Source organism: Mugil cephalus, chromosome 5, assembly GCF_022458985.1.
Source record: "Mugil cephalus isolate CIBA_MC_2020 chromosome 5, CIBA_Mcephalus_1.1, whole genome shotgun sequence".
Classification (NCBI taxonomy): Eukaryota; Metazoa; Chordata; class Actinopteri; order Mugiliformes; family Mugilidae; genus Mugil; species Mugil cephalus.
The window spans coordinates 9,348,610-9,366,022 of NC_061774.1; the positions used below are offsets into that span (position 1 = coordinate 9,348,610).

The following is a 17,413-nucleotide window of genomic DNA, read 5'->3' on the forward strand; positions in this document are numbered from 1 at the left end:
ACAATTAAGAAACTCGCGTCTCTGTTTGTCACTCAACTCTGAAAGGTCAACAAGGTTTTATGTTTGTAGCTGATTAAACTTTTACACCTTAATTACCTAATTTGGCACAACCTGATCAGTCGCACACTTTAATCTTTGGATGCAGCAACTTTTTATGAAATCTGCGCATGTTTTGTTGCGGCTGTTAAGGCAGCCACTGTTTCTAGTTTTAGAGTTCCCTTGAGGTATCACTAATCCAGAGGGCCGAACCGCGATGGCAGCCAAACAGTAGGCATATATAAAAACTCAATTTTATTCTCTTTTGAACAACAGGTTTCTCCCGTCACACAAACCTGTCGCCGTGACTGACGATACCTCAGCATCAGTGGGACTGTGTGGTATTTCTCTGTGTTCTTCCTTCAAAAAACATTGTTTCCTTTCCCAAAGAGGCGCTGGTAGGAATATGATCGTTCTGAAGAATTGACAAACTAAGAATAGTGGCTGCTTTACCAGCGGTTCGTATGAATTTCGTCTCTGAACATGCCTTTCTGTGGCTAGAAGCATTTTCAGCGATGCATGCAAGACGCCACTAAAATTATCTTTAGTTTTCCGCAAGTTGTGCACCTTTTCCTAAACCCACTCGCTTGGTTTTAAGTTCACAATATGTGAAAAACCTTTCTTTTGGCCTTCACATTTCAGCTTTTTTGATTTCATGATTTCCGCTTGTCGTTTAGTTTGGGCCTGCGCAAATCAGCATTGTTAACTGCAGTCATTTAATGTGAGTGATAAACTGAACATTTAGACTATAAAGCGTTAGAAAATAGTGACACATCCACTCATAATTTCCCAGAGCCCAAGGCAACATGTTTAAATTGGATTTTTGTCAGACTAATAGTCCAAAGGGTATTTCATTTCTGTGGTGGAAAGAAGCCGAGCAAATGTATTCACATGCTGTAGCTAAGTGTAGTTAAGAGAATGATAGTGATTTTACTCCCGCACGTTTTTGACGGTTTTAATTACTCTGCAGAATAAAAGGTTAATACAAGATATAGTTAAGAAATAAATTATTATTATTCACAATTAAAGAATTAAATCCCTCCAGCAGCAAGTGGTTAAAACTGCGGGAACCCTGAAGAATACTGATGAACACATTGATGCTTCAGAAGCTATTATCAGGCGTCCTTTATACTGGAATAGATCCCTCTGTGTGAATTACAACTGGTATTTGGCGTAGTAGTTATTAAAACGGGTGTTAAATACTCTTCCATTGACCCATTATTTTTTCAGCTGTCCCTTTGTTTTGATTAAATTTCAGTCTCAGGCAAAAGTCCCCATCTGACATCTGAAACCAGTATTAATATGCATTTGCCTCCACGATCGCAGTTCACATCATCAAGAGTTTGGGATTCTTTTGCATCATTTCTTTCACATAGAGCATATACTTTGAAGTTCTGTTGGAAGGCGGCGGTGCCGATGGTTTGCGCTGTGATGAATGATTTAGACATCTGTCTGTTAAATTTGTCTCTCTCTGCCAGGCGAGGTGGGCGTGAGCCTGTAGACTGTAGCTGTCACTGCGTCGGGGGTAATGAGGGGAGATGAGTTGTAACCAGGTGTTCAACCGAGCAAAACAAAGCCATATGTTTGTCTAAAGGTGCCTCTTTTTGGACTGTTTGCCATGTCGTTGTTGTCAGGTCAGCATGTTGTTCGTGCTCGTCTCTCTCGGCTCCCGTGCTCCATCACGCTCTCGGCGCGTGTAGCAAACGATAAATAAATGGCAATCGGCAGCTGTTGTGCTTTAGGCAGTGGCCTCGGCCCTTTAATCTTAGCCAGCCTCTCCTCCTCACTTTTTTCCCTTGTGTCTGACTAACCACCCTTGACAGGGGAAGTGCAGAGAGGTAGGCTGCCTGTCGGCTGTGGGGCAAATTTAAACAAACGAGAGAAATAAAAGAAAGAATGGGAGACAAAAAAGGGAAACTGACAGCTTTGCTACACGAGAATAATAACAGGCTGGAGTGAAATTAGCACAGGCGAACGGAGGGGAAGAATAGGGAGCACCGGGGAGAGCGGCAAAAGAAGAAAGAAAATTGGAGAGCAGCTCACGCACTTTTCTTCATGAGCAGGTTATGTGAGTCTGTGGGAGCTGAGGGAAAATGCTGAGCATTGTATCTAGAGCTTAACACGTGTAACAAATTCTAGGAGGTAGTCATTTGCAGAGGCGGCTGCCTATGCAGGCACTGCTTTTAGTATAATAGAAATATGAAAAGTTGCCCAACAGGGAGTGCATCCAGAATGCATGTGTTTGAAATGTAGAATGAGCAAAGGAGGGGGAGATGAAAGAGAGGGAGTAGGCGAGAGTTGGATGCTGTCTACTACACTGGATATCCCTCTGTGGCGTTTCCTTAAAAGTCTCTGAACCGATGAGAAATTCCCAGCAGAAACCTTAAATAATAATTTCTTTCTGTGGTGGAGACTCCGCATTAGTCTGTATGCGAGCTGTAAACGCAGCCTGTAAATCAAGCGCAGAGCCGTGAGAATAAGTGCTTCCATTTTGACAAATAACCTCAATTTCAATTAATGGGACCATTAAAGCTCGGAGGACAGGCCGCCGCGTACATTCATAGCCTCTGTGAGCAAAGAGCTGGTGGTTTGCTCTGAGGAACATCACACACACGCTTACTACAACTCTTGACATGCACACCCCATCACATCCAGACTTCCCTCTCTTTTTCAGTATGAAAGGCAGACAACACAACAGCACACTCAAGGATTACTGCGAGAGGATCTGAGCTGATGGGGCCGCTGGCATAATTGTGATAAATGACGGCCTTTCGTCAGTGTGCCGCTCCGTGAAGCGGAGAGGGTGCTTTTCTGCCCTGAATATGAGGGGAGGCTTCCATTCACTTCACCGGTTCAGCAGGAGAAAAACATAAAAACATTTCGCAATTTCCTGTGCCTGCAGAATAAGCTCTGATTGACTTTAATTTAGTGGAGGCTTTTTCGAGAACGAGACAGTTATTTGTCCCTGAATAATTTGATCTGACTCCTCTTTAGTTTTTTTTTTTTATGTGTGTGTGCGTGTGTGACAGTCCGCCAGTAATGCTCCTGCAAAATAGCCAATGAACTGTCAACACTGGGCGAGTATGAAACACTTTATTATTTTGCACTCTGTCCTGGAGGTGTAGCTGACAACAGCTGTGGAATAACTTCACAGTATACACATGGCATATGTCCAAGTTCCACATGGTGCACATAATGCGTGCGCCTCTTAACAACCCAGAGGCTCGTAGCTCCATGAGGAAACAAGGCACTTGACATCTACTACACCTGCTGCTCTGACCAATAAACCCGCGATGTTCAACATCTTGATCAATTTGTGAGGGGAATTTAAAAAGAGAGAAGAGAGGATTTGAGGATTGGAAGAGCAGCCGGACAGGTTGTTTTCTAATTTCCGAAAATGGTTGAAACGGATTGACAGAGACAAATGCAAAAGACAACGATTATGGATTCTGAATGTGTTTTGAAACCGTAAAGGGATTATGTACATTGGTATTCAGTCTTTGTAAACAGTAGTAAAATGCACTTGTAGTGTAGTCTGTGTTGTCATAAAGATGATGCAAAATGGTTATTGCCCATCTTTAACCTAGCATGCAAACAGTGACTACTGTTAACTTTTAGAAGTAGTTCAGCCTCTTGTGAGCAGCAAATCTGCTGCTAATACAACAGAAGAGGAAGGAGTTTATTCCCAACTTTATTGACAACATTTAGTGATTTTAATAGAAGACGATTGAGCAGCATTTTCAACCATGTTTCCCAAATTGGTGCTGATTTTGACCATCTTTTTAAACCCTTGTCTCAGCAAACTGTTGGCAAACTGTCATGATGGTTACCTCATGTGTGGCCAACGTGCGCTGAAAGAATGGATTAATGACAACTACTGAGAAGTGATTGGATTGATCATTTTATAGCCACCTCTTTAAATCCCATTAGAAATTTCCTTCTAATTGAGTCAGTTTGGTCGGCTTGAGGAGTTTTTTACCAGTGTCTGTTTCCTTCATAGTTGGCATCCAACATGTTTTGTTGTACTAAAGTCACTTGTAGATGATGTTGGCATTAAGGGTAAATGTATGTGAAGATACACAATACACGTCTCAGCTACCAAAGTCATATCCAAGTAACTGATATTACCCTGTGGTATTTGCAGTTTTATAGTGTGGAAAAGCTATATTTTTGCTCCTTCAGGCATCTAAAAAAACTGAGATAGGGGTTGTGAGTACACTTTGATTTTAAAGGGTCATTGAGTTTGACTCTACGTTAAAATATTGAAGCACAGTTTAGAGTGGGATTTTTTTTTTTTAGTTTTTACTTGATGGATTTTGAATCTGGGCTATGTGGTGCTGAAAGAAAAAGTGAATCACCCCTCGTCTGTATTAAACTCTCCTCTATAAAGTGACAGAGAAAATTTACACTGAAAGGTCACAGTCTGTATTTTGGCATTTAATAGTCTAACAGCCAAAAGAGTGTCGATCCAGTTTTTCTTTTGTGTTCCTCACCACCACACACATACAGTATATGAAGTAGTATTAGATATTTAGCAAGAAATCTGAATTAAAACTTAAGTTAAAGATGTAAAAAAAAAAAAAAAAAAAAGTCAAACGAGCAAACTTAGGACAGAATTCATCAAAATGTGGCAGGAAAGGCCGCTAAGCCCAGATTAAACAACAATGAACACTACTCCAACACACATTTCTGGAATACTCTTTCCACTCTACAGAATCACAGTGTTGACTGTAAAAATACACTCCCACAAATCACAGCGATGCATTTTGAGTTTTTCTTAGCACAACAAAATGTGCAGAAAGACAAGCATACCAAATGCATTTCCACGCTCTGCATTATACCCATCACTGCTGCACTGAAATTCAGTACAAGTTATCTGTTTGGCTGTGATACTGGGTCTGCTGGTCCGAGTTTTCAGTTTGGGCGTGCATATTTGCATTTGTGCATGCGTGCGTGTTAAGAGTGATCCTCTAGAGTTCATGGGAGATGAAAGAGGGCCCTAAGGGTGCCGCAGAGGGCTCCAGGCTGACGTGGGAGAGAGTGTGGCTTTGGGAACGAGTCAGAGAGTGGTAATGAGTGGGAGGAGCTTTGCCCTGGGCCTGGCCCTCTCCTTGCTCCGAGCTCTGACTTGGCAAGGTCGAACCTCCTGATTCGGCTCCAGCCGCGGTCCCGGCTCCAGCAGCACCGCGCTCCTGCTTGTGTTTCTCCCAGGCTGAGCTCAGCTTCACAGCCAGAGCCAGCAGGTTCTTCCCCAGGAACACAGTGGACACGCGGGGGTCCCTATACCACAGCATGCCCGTGCCCCTCAGGGCCAGGGTGAAGATATTGATAGTGACCAAGCTGAGCCAAGGGTATAAAGCCTCCTTCCGGGGTCCTCTCTGTCCCGGCAGTCCGGTGGCCCCGAGCTCTGTAAGGGCCACGCATGGCAGCAGCAGCAGGAGAGCGTAGCAGTAAAAGAAGACCAGGCCCTCGGCCCAAATGGGCAGCTTCTGCTCGACGGCTCCTCCAGTGGCTGCTGCGGCCCCTCCTTGTGCTTCCCACAGCCCCGCCTGCAAGTCCAACACATCCAGGAGGTCAACCACCACCCACAGGAGCCGACCTCGCACCTCCTGCTTCCTGCGCTGCGGGGTCATGTGATCGGCCCCCGTCAGGATGAGGAACAGGGAGGGCAGGCAGATGGACAGCAGCAGCGTCAGGGTCTTTCTGGCCAGAGGGTCCGGTGGCCGGCGCTCCTGTCTGTAGTTGTGGCAGACGAAGAAGAGCTTGAGCTGCAGCAGGGACAGGAACAGGAACCAGAGGGCATTGGCGAAACCGCGCCGCGGCGACTGCGCCTCAGACACCACGCCAGCTGAGACGAAGCGCAGCGCGAGCAGAAAGCCCACATCACTTAGCAACACCGCCGCACACTGCCACACAGTAGGTCCTGAAACACCACGAGCTCCCAGCATGCTCTGCTCCAGCAAGTAGAGGTCCACCACTGCCATTGTGCTCACCGTGACCAGGGTTGATACGCACACCTGGGGCGTGGGCACCATGCCTGAAACAGACATACACACAAATGCACCGTGGAAAGTCTGTTACATCGGCAGTATTAAAATTCGGCTCCCATCTATTTGCGCGGTGCCATCTGTCACGGGTAACACTGACAAATGTGCAGAAGAAGATTGTTATTTTTTTAATTTTTTTTCTCCCCAGAATAAATTCAAAAACACATGTTAACATACTTTGATGCTTGTTGCTGTGGTTAAAGACATCAGCTGCAGAGTAAGCAGCGTGCACCCTCCATCTTTGGGTAGAGCTACATCTACCCCGGCTGCTCATGCTGGGAAGCCTATTAAACTGTTGTTTTTCCTCGGTGGTTCTTTGAATTAAATAGACTTCATTTTCCATAAATGTTTTCACATTGCTTCTTTTTGATTCAGAGATTTTCCCCAAGTTCTCTGCTCTTACTTTTTCTGTTTATTGTTTCTGCTGTTCTTTTTTTCCTACTCAGCTCATTCATTATTAATTAATTGCATTCAGGCGCAGCTAGGTGCCCTGTCAAAGCCTTTTCTTTGCCTCTATAGTCTGCCATGTTTATTCCCATACTGCGCTACAGCCTTTAATCATCCCAATTTCTCCTCTCATTTCGGATGAATATTGATAACTTGCTATTTGTTTAGTCATGTTGTTTGATTTGTCGTTTCTTTGTGTACAGACGGCGTACATCCGGGTGAGTGCATGCAGGCAATGCTAATTAGAACGAGTTCAAGGCTCCATGTTATTGTGTTACAGCTCATATCTCAGCCACTGACAGTATAAAGGTTCGTATTGATCGAGGGTGAGGAATGATCATTGACTTTACGATGTAATCGAACCAGCGTCTTCTTATCGTATTTAGCTGAAAAGCACAGCACAGGCCACTGGATTGTCAGTTATCTGGGGTGTCAACCCCTCGGGCGAATCGATGGCATTATAATATAAAATCATTACCAGCTCAGATGTGTCCTAACAGCAACAGTTGAGTGTGATCGAGCGAGAGATTGTCAGCATGATTGCAGCCTCTGAGAAAAGTCTGCCAGTGAAAAATGTGTATTGATATGTTGCCGATGGAAGACACATCACTTCCTTCACTGTAAGACTAACAGGAGCTCTGCCATCTCCTGTGTGCTTTCTGAATCATTGACGAGGGCTGAAGAACTCCACTGGGTAAAAAGGGGGATTTGTGTGCGCGTGAAAGAAGAGAATAAGACGGCAAGTGAAAGATTAATAGACCCTTTGGCCGTCTACATGCCTAATAAAGTGTTAGGGCATGACGGTAATAGTTCATAAATAAGCTCAAGGGGAGAACGGGTGAAAGTGATGAAGAAGAAAAGACTTAAATGCAGATAGAAAGTGACTCCCTCCCTCCACTTATATGAAGACGTAGATTTCATGAGCCATCTTGGCCTGGTTGGATCCAAGTGCATTTATCACCGCGAGTATTGAAAAATCACAGACATTAAGGGTTTGTTCTGAAACATGTGAATCAAAGAGACGAGGAAAGGAGCGATGTCAACTGATTAATCTGCTCGCAGGCATGGTGGGAGGACAGGCGAGGATCATGCCAGCCAGCATTTGTAATATCTGATTGTGTGCGAGGCTTTTTGTCTCACCGCGCGCGGCAACTTGATTATCATTCCCTCACAATTGAATGAATTTCACCAAGCTGCAGATTGAAAGGATATGAGAATTTAAATTCTCCTTTCTTGGGGAACAACCTCAGCCTGCGGGGGGGAGGAGAAATAAGGAAGTTTAAAGCCACCTTTGCAGGTCGCTTTCTCGAGGTCGTGCCTCTTAAGTTATTCCACCTGCGCCTTAAATTTCACCCTGGAAATCCTCCTGTCAGTCCCTGTTTGCGTTTTGACTCCTTGTCAGCGCTGTGTAATTTACTCTGTTCTGAGTGAGGGACGGGGATGACAGCCTCTGTGTCCACTCAGCTCATCAATAATGTCCAGGTTCATCATTCTGCTGTCTGAGAAGTGACACCTCTGTTGACAAGGTGAGGCAACCTATTTCTCCCTAAGCGAGTAATGACATATAATGGTGTGCTGGTGAAAGATTTGTGTATATTCCATTTAGCATTAAAAATCTATTTTTTTTCCTCCCCTAAATTTATCCACCTCTTGTCTTTCTCGCGCACGGCATGCATGCCGTGGCAGCTGCTCTCTAAGTAATCACCCAAAAAGCACTTAAATTCTTTGCAACACTGACAGAGATCCAGAGGGGGCGGGGTTGCCTCTTGCATTTGTTTTTCTATTAATATTGAGTGATTCCCAGGTGAATTGGAATCCATGTGGGGAGCGGACGAATTTGTCTACACCTGCAGTTTATCTCCATAAACACCCCTCACTGAGCTCCAAATCGCATCAGAGACAAAATCCTTCACAAGTTATCTGAGGTGGCGTGGGAGCGCCAAGGGCATCAGGGCAACACCTGAGCCATTATGTGCAAACTAATTAATAAAGGGAGTCTGGAGAGCGCAATCCCTGATAATGCAGAATAAATCCTCTCCCCAGACCCGAAGCCACCTGAACATCTGTTGATTTGTCAGATGGAGAGTTGCCTGAAGGGGTTTGTTGCTGCAATTTCTACACACTTCTCATGCCCGTGCTTTGTCTTGAAACGTGCGTTTATCATTAGCTGGCCAGCGTGCAGTGCTGTAGTGAGGACGCCTCGCATCCTCTGGCAATTTAACAACCTCTATTAAACCGCTTCCCTGCAACACCTGTTTCATAACTGCCCTATTAACAGCAGGTATTGTGGATTTATCCGTGCGTGGCTGGTAGGAAAGTGAAGCTTTAGTTACCCGAACCATTCGTCTTGCACTTGGGCTCGATCTTCCCGGCTTGATTTACAGCAAGCACTGTGTTTTTTTCCCCCCACCAAGTAGAAGCGCTGTCGGTGACCAATAAAGTCTCTTTTATTGTCGTTGATGAGCCGCTGATAAAAGTCTTATTCTCACCGCCCGGGTGTTTGTTCACATTCAGACTCCGGGAGAAGGCTCATGCGAGGCTCTGAGGAGGGCAAAGTCATTGCTACTGCCACCACACCAAGCAGACCCGAGTTTGTTTTGTTGGAGCAAAATAAAAAAAAAAAAAAAAAAAAAAAAAAAAAAAAGCTCATACTTATCAAGATTTCCTCTTCCGTGCACATCTAGCATGGCAGATATTTCCGTTTCGTCCGTCGGCCGGCTCCGTGGTTATTGCAGAGGCTCGATCTCCGGATCTGTCGCCTCCCCGCAGTGTCGGTGTCTGCCGTTGTCGGCTTATCTTTTGGCACAGCAGCGGGGGCAGAGAGCCGTGCCGCGCCGTGCAGGGCTTGCTGCTGCTGCTGCACCGTGGGGCTCCGGCTGTGTGCGGAGCAGCCGGGAAGTCGGTCAGAAGTGGAGCAGCGGCAGCGGGAGCAGCCTCACCGCCGGCGAATCGTCAAAGTGGAGACCGCAGACCGATCCGACCGAGAAGATGGCTCATGAGAGCGGCAAAGAGAAAAAAAAAAGAAAAAGAAAGAGGCTGTAGCGGTGCTACAGCGAGAGGAGGACGAGGGGAAACTCACTCACGCTGTCCGGTTGTGGTGTTAATTTGTAAGCAGGTTACGTGCTCCAGCTCAGACCTCCCACCCTCCTCCTCCTCCTCCTCCTCAGTTCCTCCTCATCTTTTTCTCCACCATCAGCTGTGGAAGTTCAGCTGCAAGAAGATGCTGTGAATATTGCACACCGCTCCGTTACAGTATTGGATGCGGTAGTAATGATGATGTCACTTGCAGAAGATTAGTTGCATTGTTTGGGAGCAGGCAGAAACCTAATTCGCCCCTCTGTGCTTGGAGTAAGAGCGGAGGAAGTGGAGCGAAAGATGCTTGTAGCCTGCAGACACATTTGGAGGCTCAGAAGGCAGATGTTACAACTTTAATTAGTCCTCCTTCCCTCTACTTACTGTCTTAGTCACACAAGAACATCATTCCTCTGTTGTAGATTAATTCATTACGAACAGCTCAGGGAATACTTAAACAGAAGAACTGGGAATTTGCAGAGGCAGATCTGGTGAAAAAAATATATTTTTTGGAGTTTTTGAAACAGGGCTGCCTCATTTTCCATGTTGAAATAATTAATTTTTGTTTGTTTTTTTTGTCAGCCACAGATGGACTTTTCCATAGTGTCACCTTGTCCTCAAGGTCCTGCTCCTCCAAGTGTATCTGCAGGCAGTCTACACCTTTTGCAATAGCTCTGTGGTTCCCTCTCTGTTCACCCAGTTCATTTTAGAGTGAGAGGTTTAATCAGACTGGTGAGAAAGGGGATGGAGAGTCATCTTTCTTGTCAGATTCAGCTCTGCGCTCCACTGCCTTTCAAGAGTAGAGAGATTTTCCATTTTCCTTTCTTCAGCGTGGGTGTGTGTGTGTGTTCCTCAAGCCTCTTATTCTTTCCACCGTCTGTCACCCCTCTCTTCATGTTTATCCCATTCTCTCCTCTTTCCCGCTACTACCCCTCTTCATTCATTCCCTTTCCTTTTTTTGTTCCCCGTGGGTGTGGTTGAAGGTCACTGTGCACACTGGCTCACTTTCACAGAGAAAGACGGGGAGAGTGAGCCAAGGAAAAAGGACGAGGGGAGCGGCGAGAATAGGAGAAGAAGGCGAGGGGCAGCCAGGCGGACAGGCTGTCCACAGCGCTCTGCACTCATCACTTTCTGCTTCGGACATGATTGGGAAGTTTGGAAGGACGTGTTGGGTTGCAAACCGTTCCAGACTGCTAAAGGCTTGAACAGTGAGCCGTGCTCCACATCAGACCAGAGGCTGACCTCGGCAGTCACGGAGGACTCACTTTCCTGCTCTCGACTTTCACTCTGAGCAAAGAGCACTTCACCATTAAGCTTTGCGCGTACACTGACAGAGTAGACATTGTTTGTTTTTACTCCACACGATTTCCTACAATTCAGCTGGACTTGCAGCACTTAAGGTTGTGACACACCAAGCTGACAGTCGGCTGTTATCTGGTGTCGTCTGAGGCCCTAGTTTTTCCAGTGTGTCCTGCATCGCTGGTAATAGTCAGACCGCTGCCACTGACTTATCAGGCGATTCAGCACATTTAGCTCCGCACGAGAAGAAAAAATACGGTGACCAAAGTTTATACGATACAACAGAGCTGGACACACAGAAGGCTTTTGTCTCTTACATCTTCACCTCAAGACATGATCATCTAGAACAAGCTCCCAGCAGAGCTACGCGGGTTTGATCCAGATAACTTTAGCTCCACCTTTGCCACAACTTTAAGCATTAATTCTCCACACGCAGTATTACTTCCCAACACCTGCCGAGGTCCCGTTTACACAGCTTGACTAAAAGAAAAAAAAAAAAATCCCACAATGTCTCCACTAACGTGACACTAGCTTTGTTTAAACATTGCTACCAGTGGTTGTCAGAGTATTCCAGCCCCCAACTCGCTTTTCTTTGTCTGCCCGTTCTCCGCATGTCAGCCTATCTTGTGATTTTTCAGACATCTCCAGCGTGGAGCCACGGCTGCCTGCAGTTCAGGCTGCCCGTGTTTCTGCTGCAGCCTCCACACGTGATTAATCATGTGAAGTGGCAAAAAGCACAACACTGTCACGACTGTAAGGGAGACCTAATGGAGTTGAAAATGGGATGTTTTGTCGTGATGCAATCCATTTTGTTGCACCGCCGCCTCTCTCGCTCGCTCGCTTTCACGGTGCCCTCAAACAGCGAATTCTTCTTCCTGTGCCAGGTATGAAAAGTGAAGGCTGTGTCTATTTTAAGAAAATATCCAGACAGAAGAAAAGACACTGCTGACAAGTTTTGGCTTGTGTTGGTTGTTATAAGGATGAGTGTGAATTTGGTCCACATTGTCAGTTCTGCACTCGCGCCCGCTCGAGCCGCTCTCCTCGGCTCTTTAATGTTTACGGGGCCTCGGCACGATTCACTGGAGACTAGGGGTGAAAATCTTTTTCATTTTCCACTTTTGAGACTAATCCACTGATTCTCCTGTGGAATATCAAATAAAGCGCATGTCCAGCGTGAACTCAATTTATTTTGCGCTTGTTGGCGCGTGCAACGGCGCCTGTTAGACCTGAACTGACCCGCTACTCATTCTCGGTTACCTCCACTGCAGCTGAGGGCTTCAGCATGAAACCTAATCAGCTGTATGACGCTACATTGAGGCTGTATGTGATAAAATGCCAACACCGGAGCAGATTAAATGAACAAGTTAATGAAGGTAATGAATGAGAGTGTTTCACACTGAAGAGTTTAATTAACCTTGCCTCCCCCCGGCCCCTCTCCACTGTAACACCTTTGTCGCCACGTTGCAGCCCTCCTCCGGGCCTACCGTCTGGGGCAATTTATCCAGTGGCCTTGTGTGCCAGGGGCAATTAATCCTGCCTCCTGCCCCAAGGCCTCCTCCTGTGCCTGTATCCTTTATCTCTAGTTAGCCGTGCTTCCATAAGCACAATACTTCTTTTTTTTCTTGACCTACTCTCTTTCTCATCTTCCTCTCTTTCCGCCTGCTCCCCTTTCTCTTCTTTTTTTCTTTTTTCCTCGTTTCCAGTTTCAGAAACACCTGCGACCACACACAATGAACACTTCCTCACAGTCAGCAGTCTCCGGCAGCTTAATATGCACAGATATCCGTTCTTCAACTGATAGTCTTGTCAGATTGAAATGAGGCCAATGTATTCATACATAAACATATCCACACACTCACCCATATTTATGAGGACCTCCCACGGCCTTTGCTTTACTTGTCTCCCGTTGTTCCCCCCAATCAAACAAACCCTGTCTCATTGTTCAAATATTGACCACGGTCGCTGTCCACACTCTGACAACTTTAATACACCTCAGCTGTCTCTCCCTCTCCCATTCCTGTCTCCTCTCTCTTCCCATCAGGTCCCCTCCCGGCGCGCACACACACCATCCTGCCACACCACTGGTACATCTTGTTAAAAAGAGTTAGTGAAGCCGAAAGGCCAATCACATTAACACGGAAGGGAGTGTCAAAAAAGACTGCAGAGAAATTGGTGGAAGGGTCAAATCAAATGGACACTTTTCAGATTTTAATTGCAAATGCCTAATTAGTCCCATAATTATGAGTAATAAGACTCGGCCATGCTGATCTCAAATGGATCATACAGCAATTACTCACCACTGTTACTGCGTCGATTTGACGGCGCGAAATGTCTTTGTAGATTAGTGATTAATCTCGGTATCCAGGATCTTGGAAGGCTTTGAAGATGTGCTGCTGAATGCCCTTGTCCAGAGTCGCCGTGGACCGCCCCCGCTTTGGGTGTTGGGCTGCAGCCATTTTATACTGGAGAGCTCTAATCAGTCATGGTGGAAGAGCGAGGATTTATCCAGCAGCTCGGACTCGAGGATGATTAGATGCTCAGATGCAGTCAGTGGGGTTAGCGATTTGGCCGGGGCACGAATGTTATTGCCCCAGCTCTCTCTCTCTCTCTAGCTGATAAATGTCAGGGGAAGTTGGAGGAGCCAACCTTGAACCTTACTTTCATGGTGCGCCAGACCTCTGCCACATTTAAAGACTGGGATTGCAATTACCAACATGGTTCAATCGTAGTAATTACAGCAGTTAAACTATTAAATAGCCTGCGGCCAAAATAGAACTTCATCTTCGGAGACTGCGACGCCTGGACTTGTGTGGTTTAATTAAAACATCATTACCTGTCTCTGGGTACACACTAAAATGTGTGCGCAGCTCTGTGCAAACGGTCTGTTTTGTCCCGAGTGGGTCGTGTCCCTCGTCCTGAGGCTGTTTTTTTGTTTTATTTGCACTCTTTTACAAGTTGCCTTGAGCTCTTTTTAGCAGCGACAGACTGTATGGTCAGGAAAGGCCGTGCAAAGCCTTTGCCTCTGTCTATCTTAAGCACAGTTCCCTTTTCTGTCTGCATAATGTCTCACTGTCCATGCTTAAGCACATTATAGAAGCATCAAGCATTATCTCTCGCTGGTCCGGGAGGCCTTTTCAGAGCTTTGTGCAGCATGAAAGGGCCGCCCGAGTCAGTGGGAGAGATCATTATCTGACACGGGCTGAACAGAAGGAAAGGAACGGGAGCTGAATGTGTGAGGTAGAGCCAGAGGGTATACTTTGACTCATACCCAACATCACAGCCTTTATATTAATCCATATTTAATTAGACTTTCCTTTAGTGCACCCTCCCTGCTTGTTTACCCTTGGTGTTTTGTTTTATGGAGGGAGGAGTATGGGTAGAAGGTACTGAGGTTGACATGGGATTACTATTAATAAGTACGGAGTGGAGGGAAGGTAGAGTCTAGTGAGGACTCCAGGGATGTAGCTCCTTTCATTTCATTAGTAGGATATTGTAATTCAGATAGCACCCATCAGCTCAAACAATAACCTGGCCCGGCTCGTGTGATGTGTTGAAATTTCAATCAGTTTGTTGGTATTGTGTTAGCGGACGCAAAGAAACGCCAGCGAGCTGGGAGTAGCACTTTAGACGCTAATGAAGTGGTGGGGCTGTGTAGATCAAGGGACTCATTAGCAGTCATCAGGTGCTTTTGAAGCCTTTAGTGTGGATGATGTTCAGAGAAGTTTCTGCTCCGTTAAGTTCAAATAAATGTCTTCCCCATCTTGTCAATGGAGAGCCTCTCAGGATGACTGACTCTTCCTCAGATCCATTATTAGAATCTGCTCAGTGTGCTCTGCGGAGGAAAAAGAAGCATGCAAGTCCATTAAACTGTGTATAAAACATCATCTTTTTTCCTTCCTTCATTTCTAAAATGAACATTTCAATCAGTGTGTTGCCTGTGGGGACGATGGCGGATGAAGGTCAGTTTAAATTTCAGCTGTAATAATTAGATTCTTTATTAGTCTTTGCCTGTGAATTCAGCTCCGAAGAGGAATACCGCGAAGGAGCAGCGTTGGCCGGGTGTTGACTTAATGTCACCCATCCATTTTGCTTTCGCTCTGGTTGTCCTCGCAGGAGCTGGAAAATGGGAGCTCATTCATCACCGAGTTTCTCTGGCTCTGGGCACCAACATGTATTCAGTCATAGCCCGAGTGACAGACACGTACACACACAAACACTTTGTCTTGAACAACAGAGGGCTGCGCGCACACACACACACACACACACACACACACACAGATGCATCTCAGTGTGAATATAACGAGCGCGTGGAGTGTAGGAAAAAAATAAATAAAAAATGTCTCCAACAAAACATTATTGCATATAAACACTCACACACGCTCGCACAATGGCATCTCTATATACTGCCTTCTGAAGCATTCATGCAGGTGAATACAGGGAGCCCTCTGAAGCCTCTGTGATTGATTGACTGACAGCAGCCCAGGCATCTGTATTCTTGCAGCGCAGCGTGACACGAGTGACGTTCAGCTCAATGTTTTGCGAGCACACAGCCCTCATGCATTTTAAAGCAGTCCTCTGCCATTTCTTCCGTTCTCACCTCCCTCTTTTCCCCATTTGCCCCTTATTCTTCCTCCAGAAAGGAATCCCCATCGGGCAGTTCTGCAAGGACTTCAACGAGAAGACCAAGGACCTGAAGGAAGGCATCCCTCTCCCGATCAAGATCCATGTCAAGGTGCGTGTGAACAGCTTGTCGCGGGTCTCTCTGACGCAACCCTGACCCTCACGCACTTACACACCTCCGCCCCACTCATGCGATTGTGGTTAATTTCACTGGCTGCATAACATTACCACGGCACTTCCATTATTCATACTCTACCACTGAAGTAAGCCTTTCTATTTGCATTCATTAATGAAGCAATACCCAGAGGAACTCGGAGTCAAGAAGCATTAAGTGCAAGCAAGAGATGTGAATTACTCAGAAATGAGGTGTTGCGCGCTTGTAGTGTTTATTTTACCCGGCCGCATATTGTTAGACCCGTCATACCTTCCCTCCCACCTTGTGTGCGGTTTCAAATCCAGAGTTGTGCGCTTTCAGCTGAGTAAATGTGAGTTGTAATGAGGTTTGTGATGTAAGGAGGTGAAGCCTAATCTCTTAAAAGGCGTAAATTTATTTTGACATGCAATATTCAGCAAGAACTCTCCCATCACATCAGGGCCCCCGCTGCTGTTCGTCAGTGCCATCTGCTGGTAGTCACGCTGAGCTGTGCATGCTGTAATATTTAATATGTGCATGCAACATGTTCTGAGATGAATACTTCTCAGTGGGTTTTCACCTCAGCCTTGTCAGTAGCTGTAGGCGCACGTCTCTGTGCCTTTCATCGTGCTTTAAAAGAACAAATTGACATTCTGGACAATCCTTTTTTTCCACTTTCTTGCAGGTAGTTAGATGAGAAAGTCGATAGTGCTCTCATGTCTGTGTGTTAAGTAATGGATGAACCGGGGGCAATTAACTCTCCTTAACAACTGGAAGCGGTGACAACAGCTAGCCAGGTTCTCCCCACATAGACGTCAGGCTGTCATCACCGTGCTAATTAACACGATCATATTTGTTTAACCCGTACATAAACAGACATTAATCAAGAAAGTCACTCTTAGTCACTGCTGTGCTTTCAGCTCAATGCTAACGTAAATTACTGCTGATGGAGACTGATGGGATCACCATTAATTTAGCAGGTGTTTGCAAACACATCTTGCACAAATTAAAATCTCGACCGTTTAATGGCACGAGAAGAAAAGTCAGGAGACATGTTAATACAGTTTATCCTGAAACCGTGCGAACCGAATTTCATGAAATCAATCCAGTCTTTCTCTTTGCTGCTGTCAACGCATTTGTTAGTTAAATTGGCTAAACGCAGTGTCCATCTGGTAGTGCTGCATCATAGAAGTTTAATTTAAATATATATTAATAATTAAATACATTTTCAGAAAGATTTTGTACAGGCAGAGTTAGGCCTGTCTTCATTCTAAGCTAAGCTAATACACCGTCCTCCAAATCTTAATGTGATCTATAAGCATATGTCCATGAATTTTAAACTATTTCTTGTTCTGTCTCTGTCTTTGTATTTTTCCTTTTTCATGTTTGCCTGAAAAAAAACTCTGCTGCAGTATCTTTTTGTTCCCTTTTATAAACTGGAAGAGCAAACAACAACAGTTCATTGAACCCTCGGAAACCAATAACTTTTCCATAGACGGTGAATTCAGTGTTGAAAGGTCACCGCCGACGAATGATGAATCACCTGCTCTCTGGTGTCTCCTCATCTCATCTTCACTTTCCGCAGATGACGTATTGATTGGTTGAGATGTCAGGTATTTGCTAATAAAGGGGAGTTTGAATTAAAAGAAAGAAGTTCAAGAATAAGTCAGGGAGAGATTATATTTTTGGGTGAGGTCTGGAGGGAAGGATGGGAAGGCTTAATAGATGTGCTACACTTAAACTTGTAAACAAAAAACAA

The 17,413-nt window shown here is 45.5% G+C and overlaps 2 protein-coding genes across 4 annotated transcripts in view; one reads left to right on the plus strand and one right to left on the minus strand.

Moving 5' to 3' along the window:
• Window positions 1-17,413, plus strand: part of mrpl11 (mitochondrial ribosomal protein L11) — a 35,793-nt gene that overhangs the window by 13,973 nt on the left and 4,407 nt on the right. For both annotated transcript variants that reach the window (XM_047585579.1, XM_047585580.1), the window contains one exon: window positions 15,538-15,633. In XM_047585579.1, the coding sequence (XP_047441535.1) occupies window positions 15,538-15,633 (96 nt within the window). The remainder of the gene's footprint in view (window positions 1-15,537; window positions 15,634-17,413) is intronic.
• Window positions 4,459-15,524, minus strand: tmem265 (transmembrane protein 265). 2 transcript variants are annotated; one of them, XM_047585577.1, is made up of 2 exons: window positions 9,183-15,524; window positions 4,459-6,073 (listed from the first exon to the last, which is right to left on the minus strand). In XM_047585577.1, the coding sequence occupies exons 1-2, from the start codon at window positions 9,208-9,210 to the stop codon at window positions 5,007-5,009; spliced, it is 1,095 nt and encodes a 364-aa protein (XP_047441533.1). In that variant the 5' UTR covers window positions 9,211-15,524; the 3' UTR covers window positions 4,459-5,006. The 2 variants fall into 2 exon arrangements, with proteins under 2 accessions (XP_047441533.1, XP_047441534.1); XM_047585578.1 differs by having other exon boundaries at window positions 8,864-15,524.

Coding starts and splice junctions, on each gene's coding strand:
- tmem265 (XM_047585577.1), bottom strand. CDS start 9,210: ATGTGCACGGAAGAGGAAATCTTGATAA. Junction 6,074..9,182: donor GGAAGAGGAAATCTTGATAA/GTATGAGCTTTT, acceptor TGTCTGTTTCAG/GCATGGTGCCCACGCCCCAG.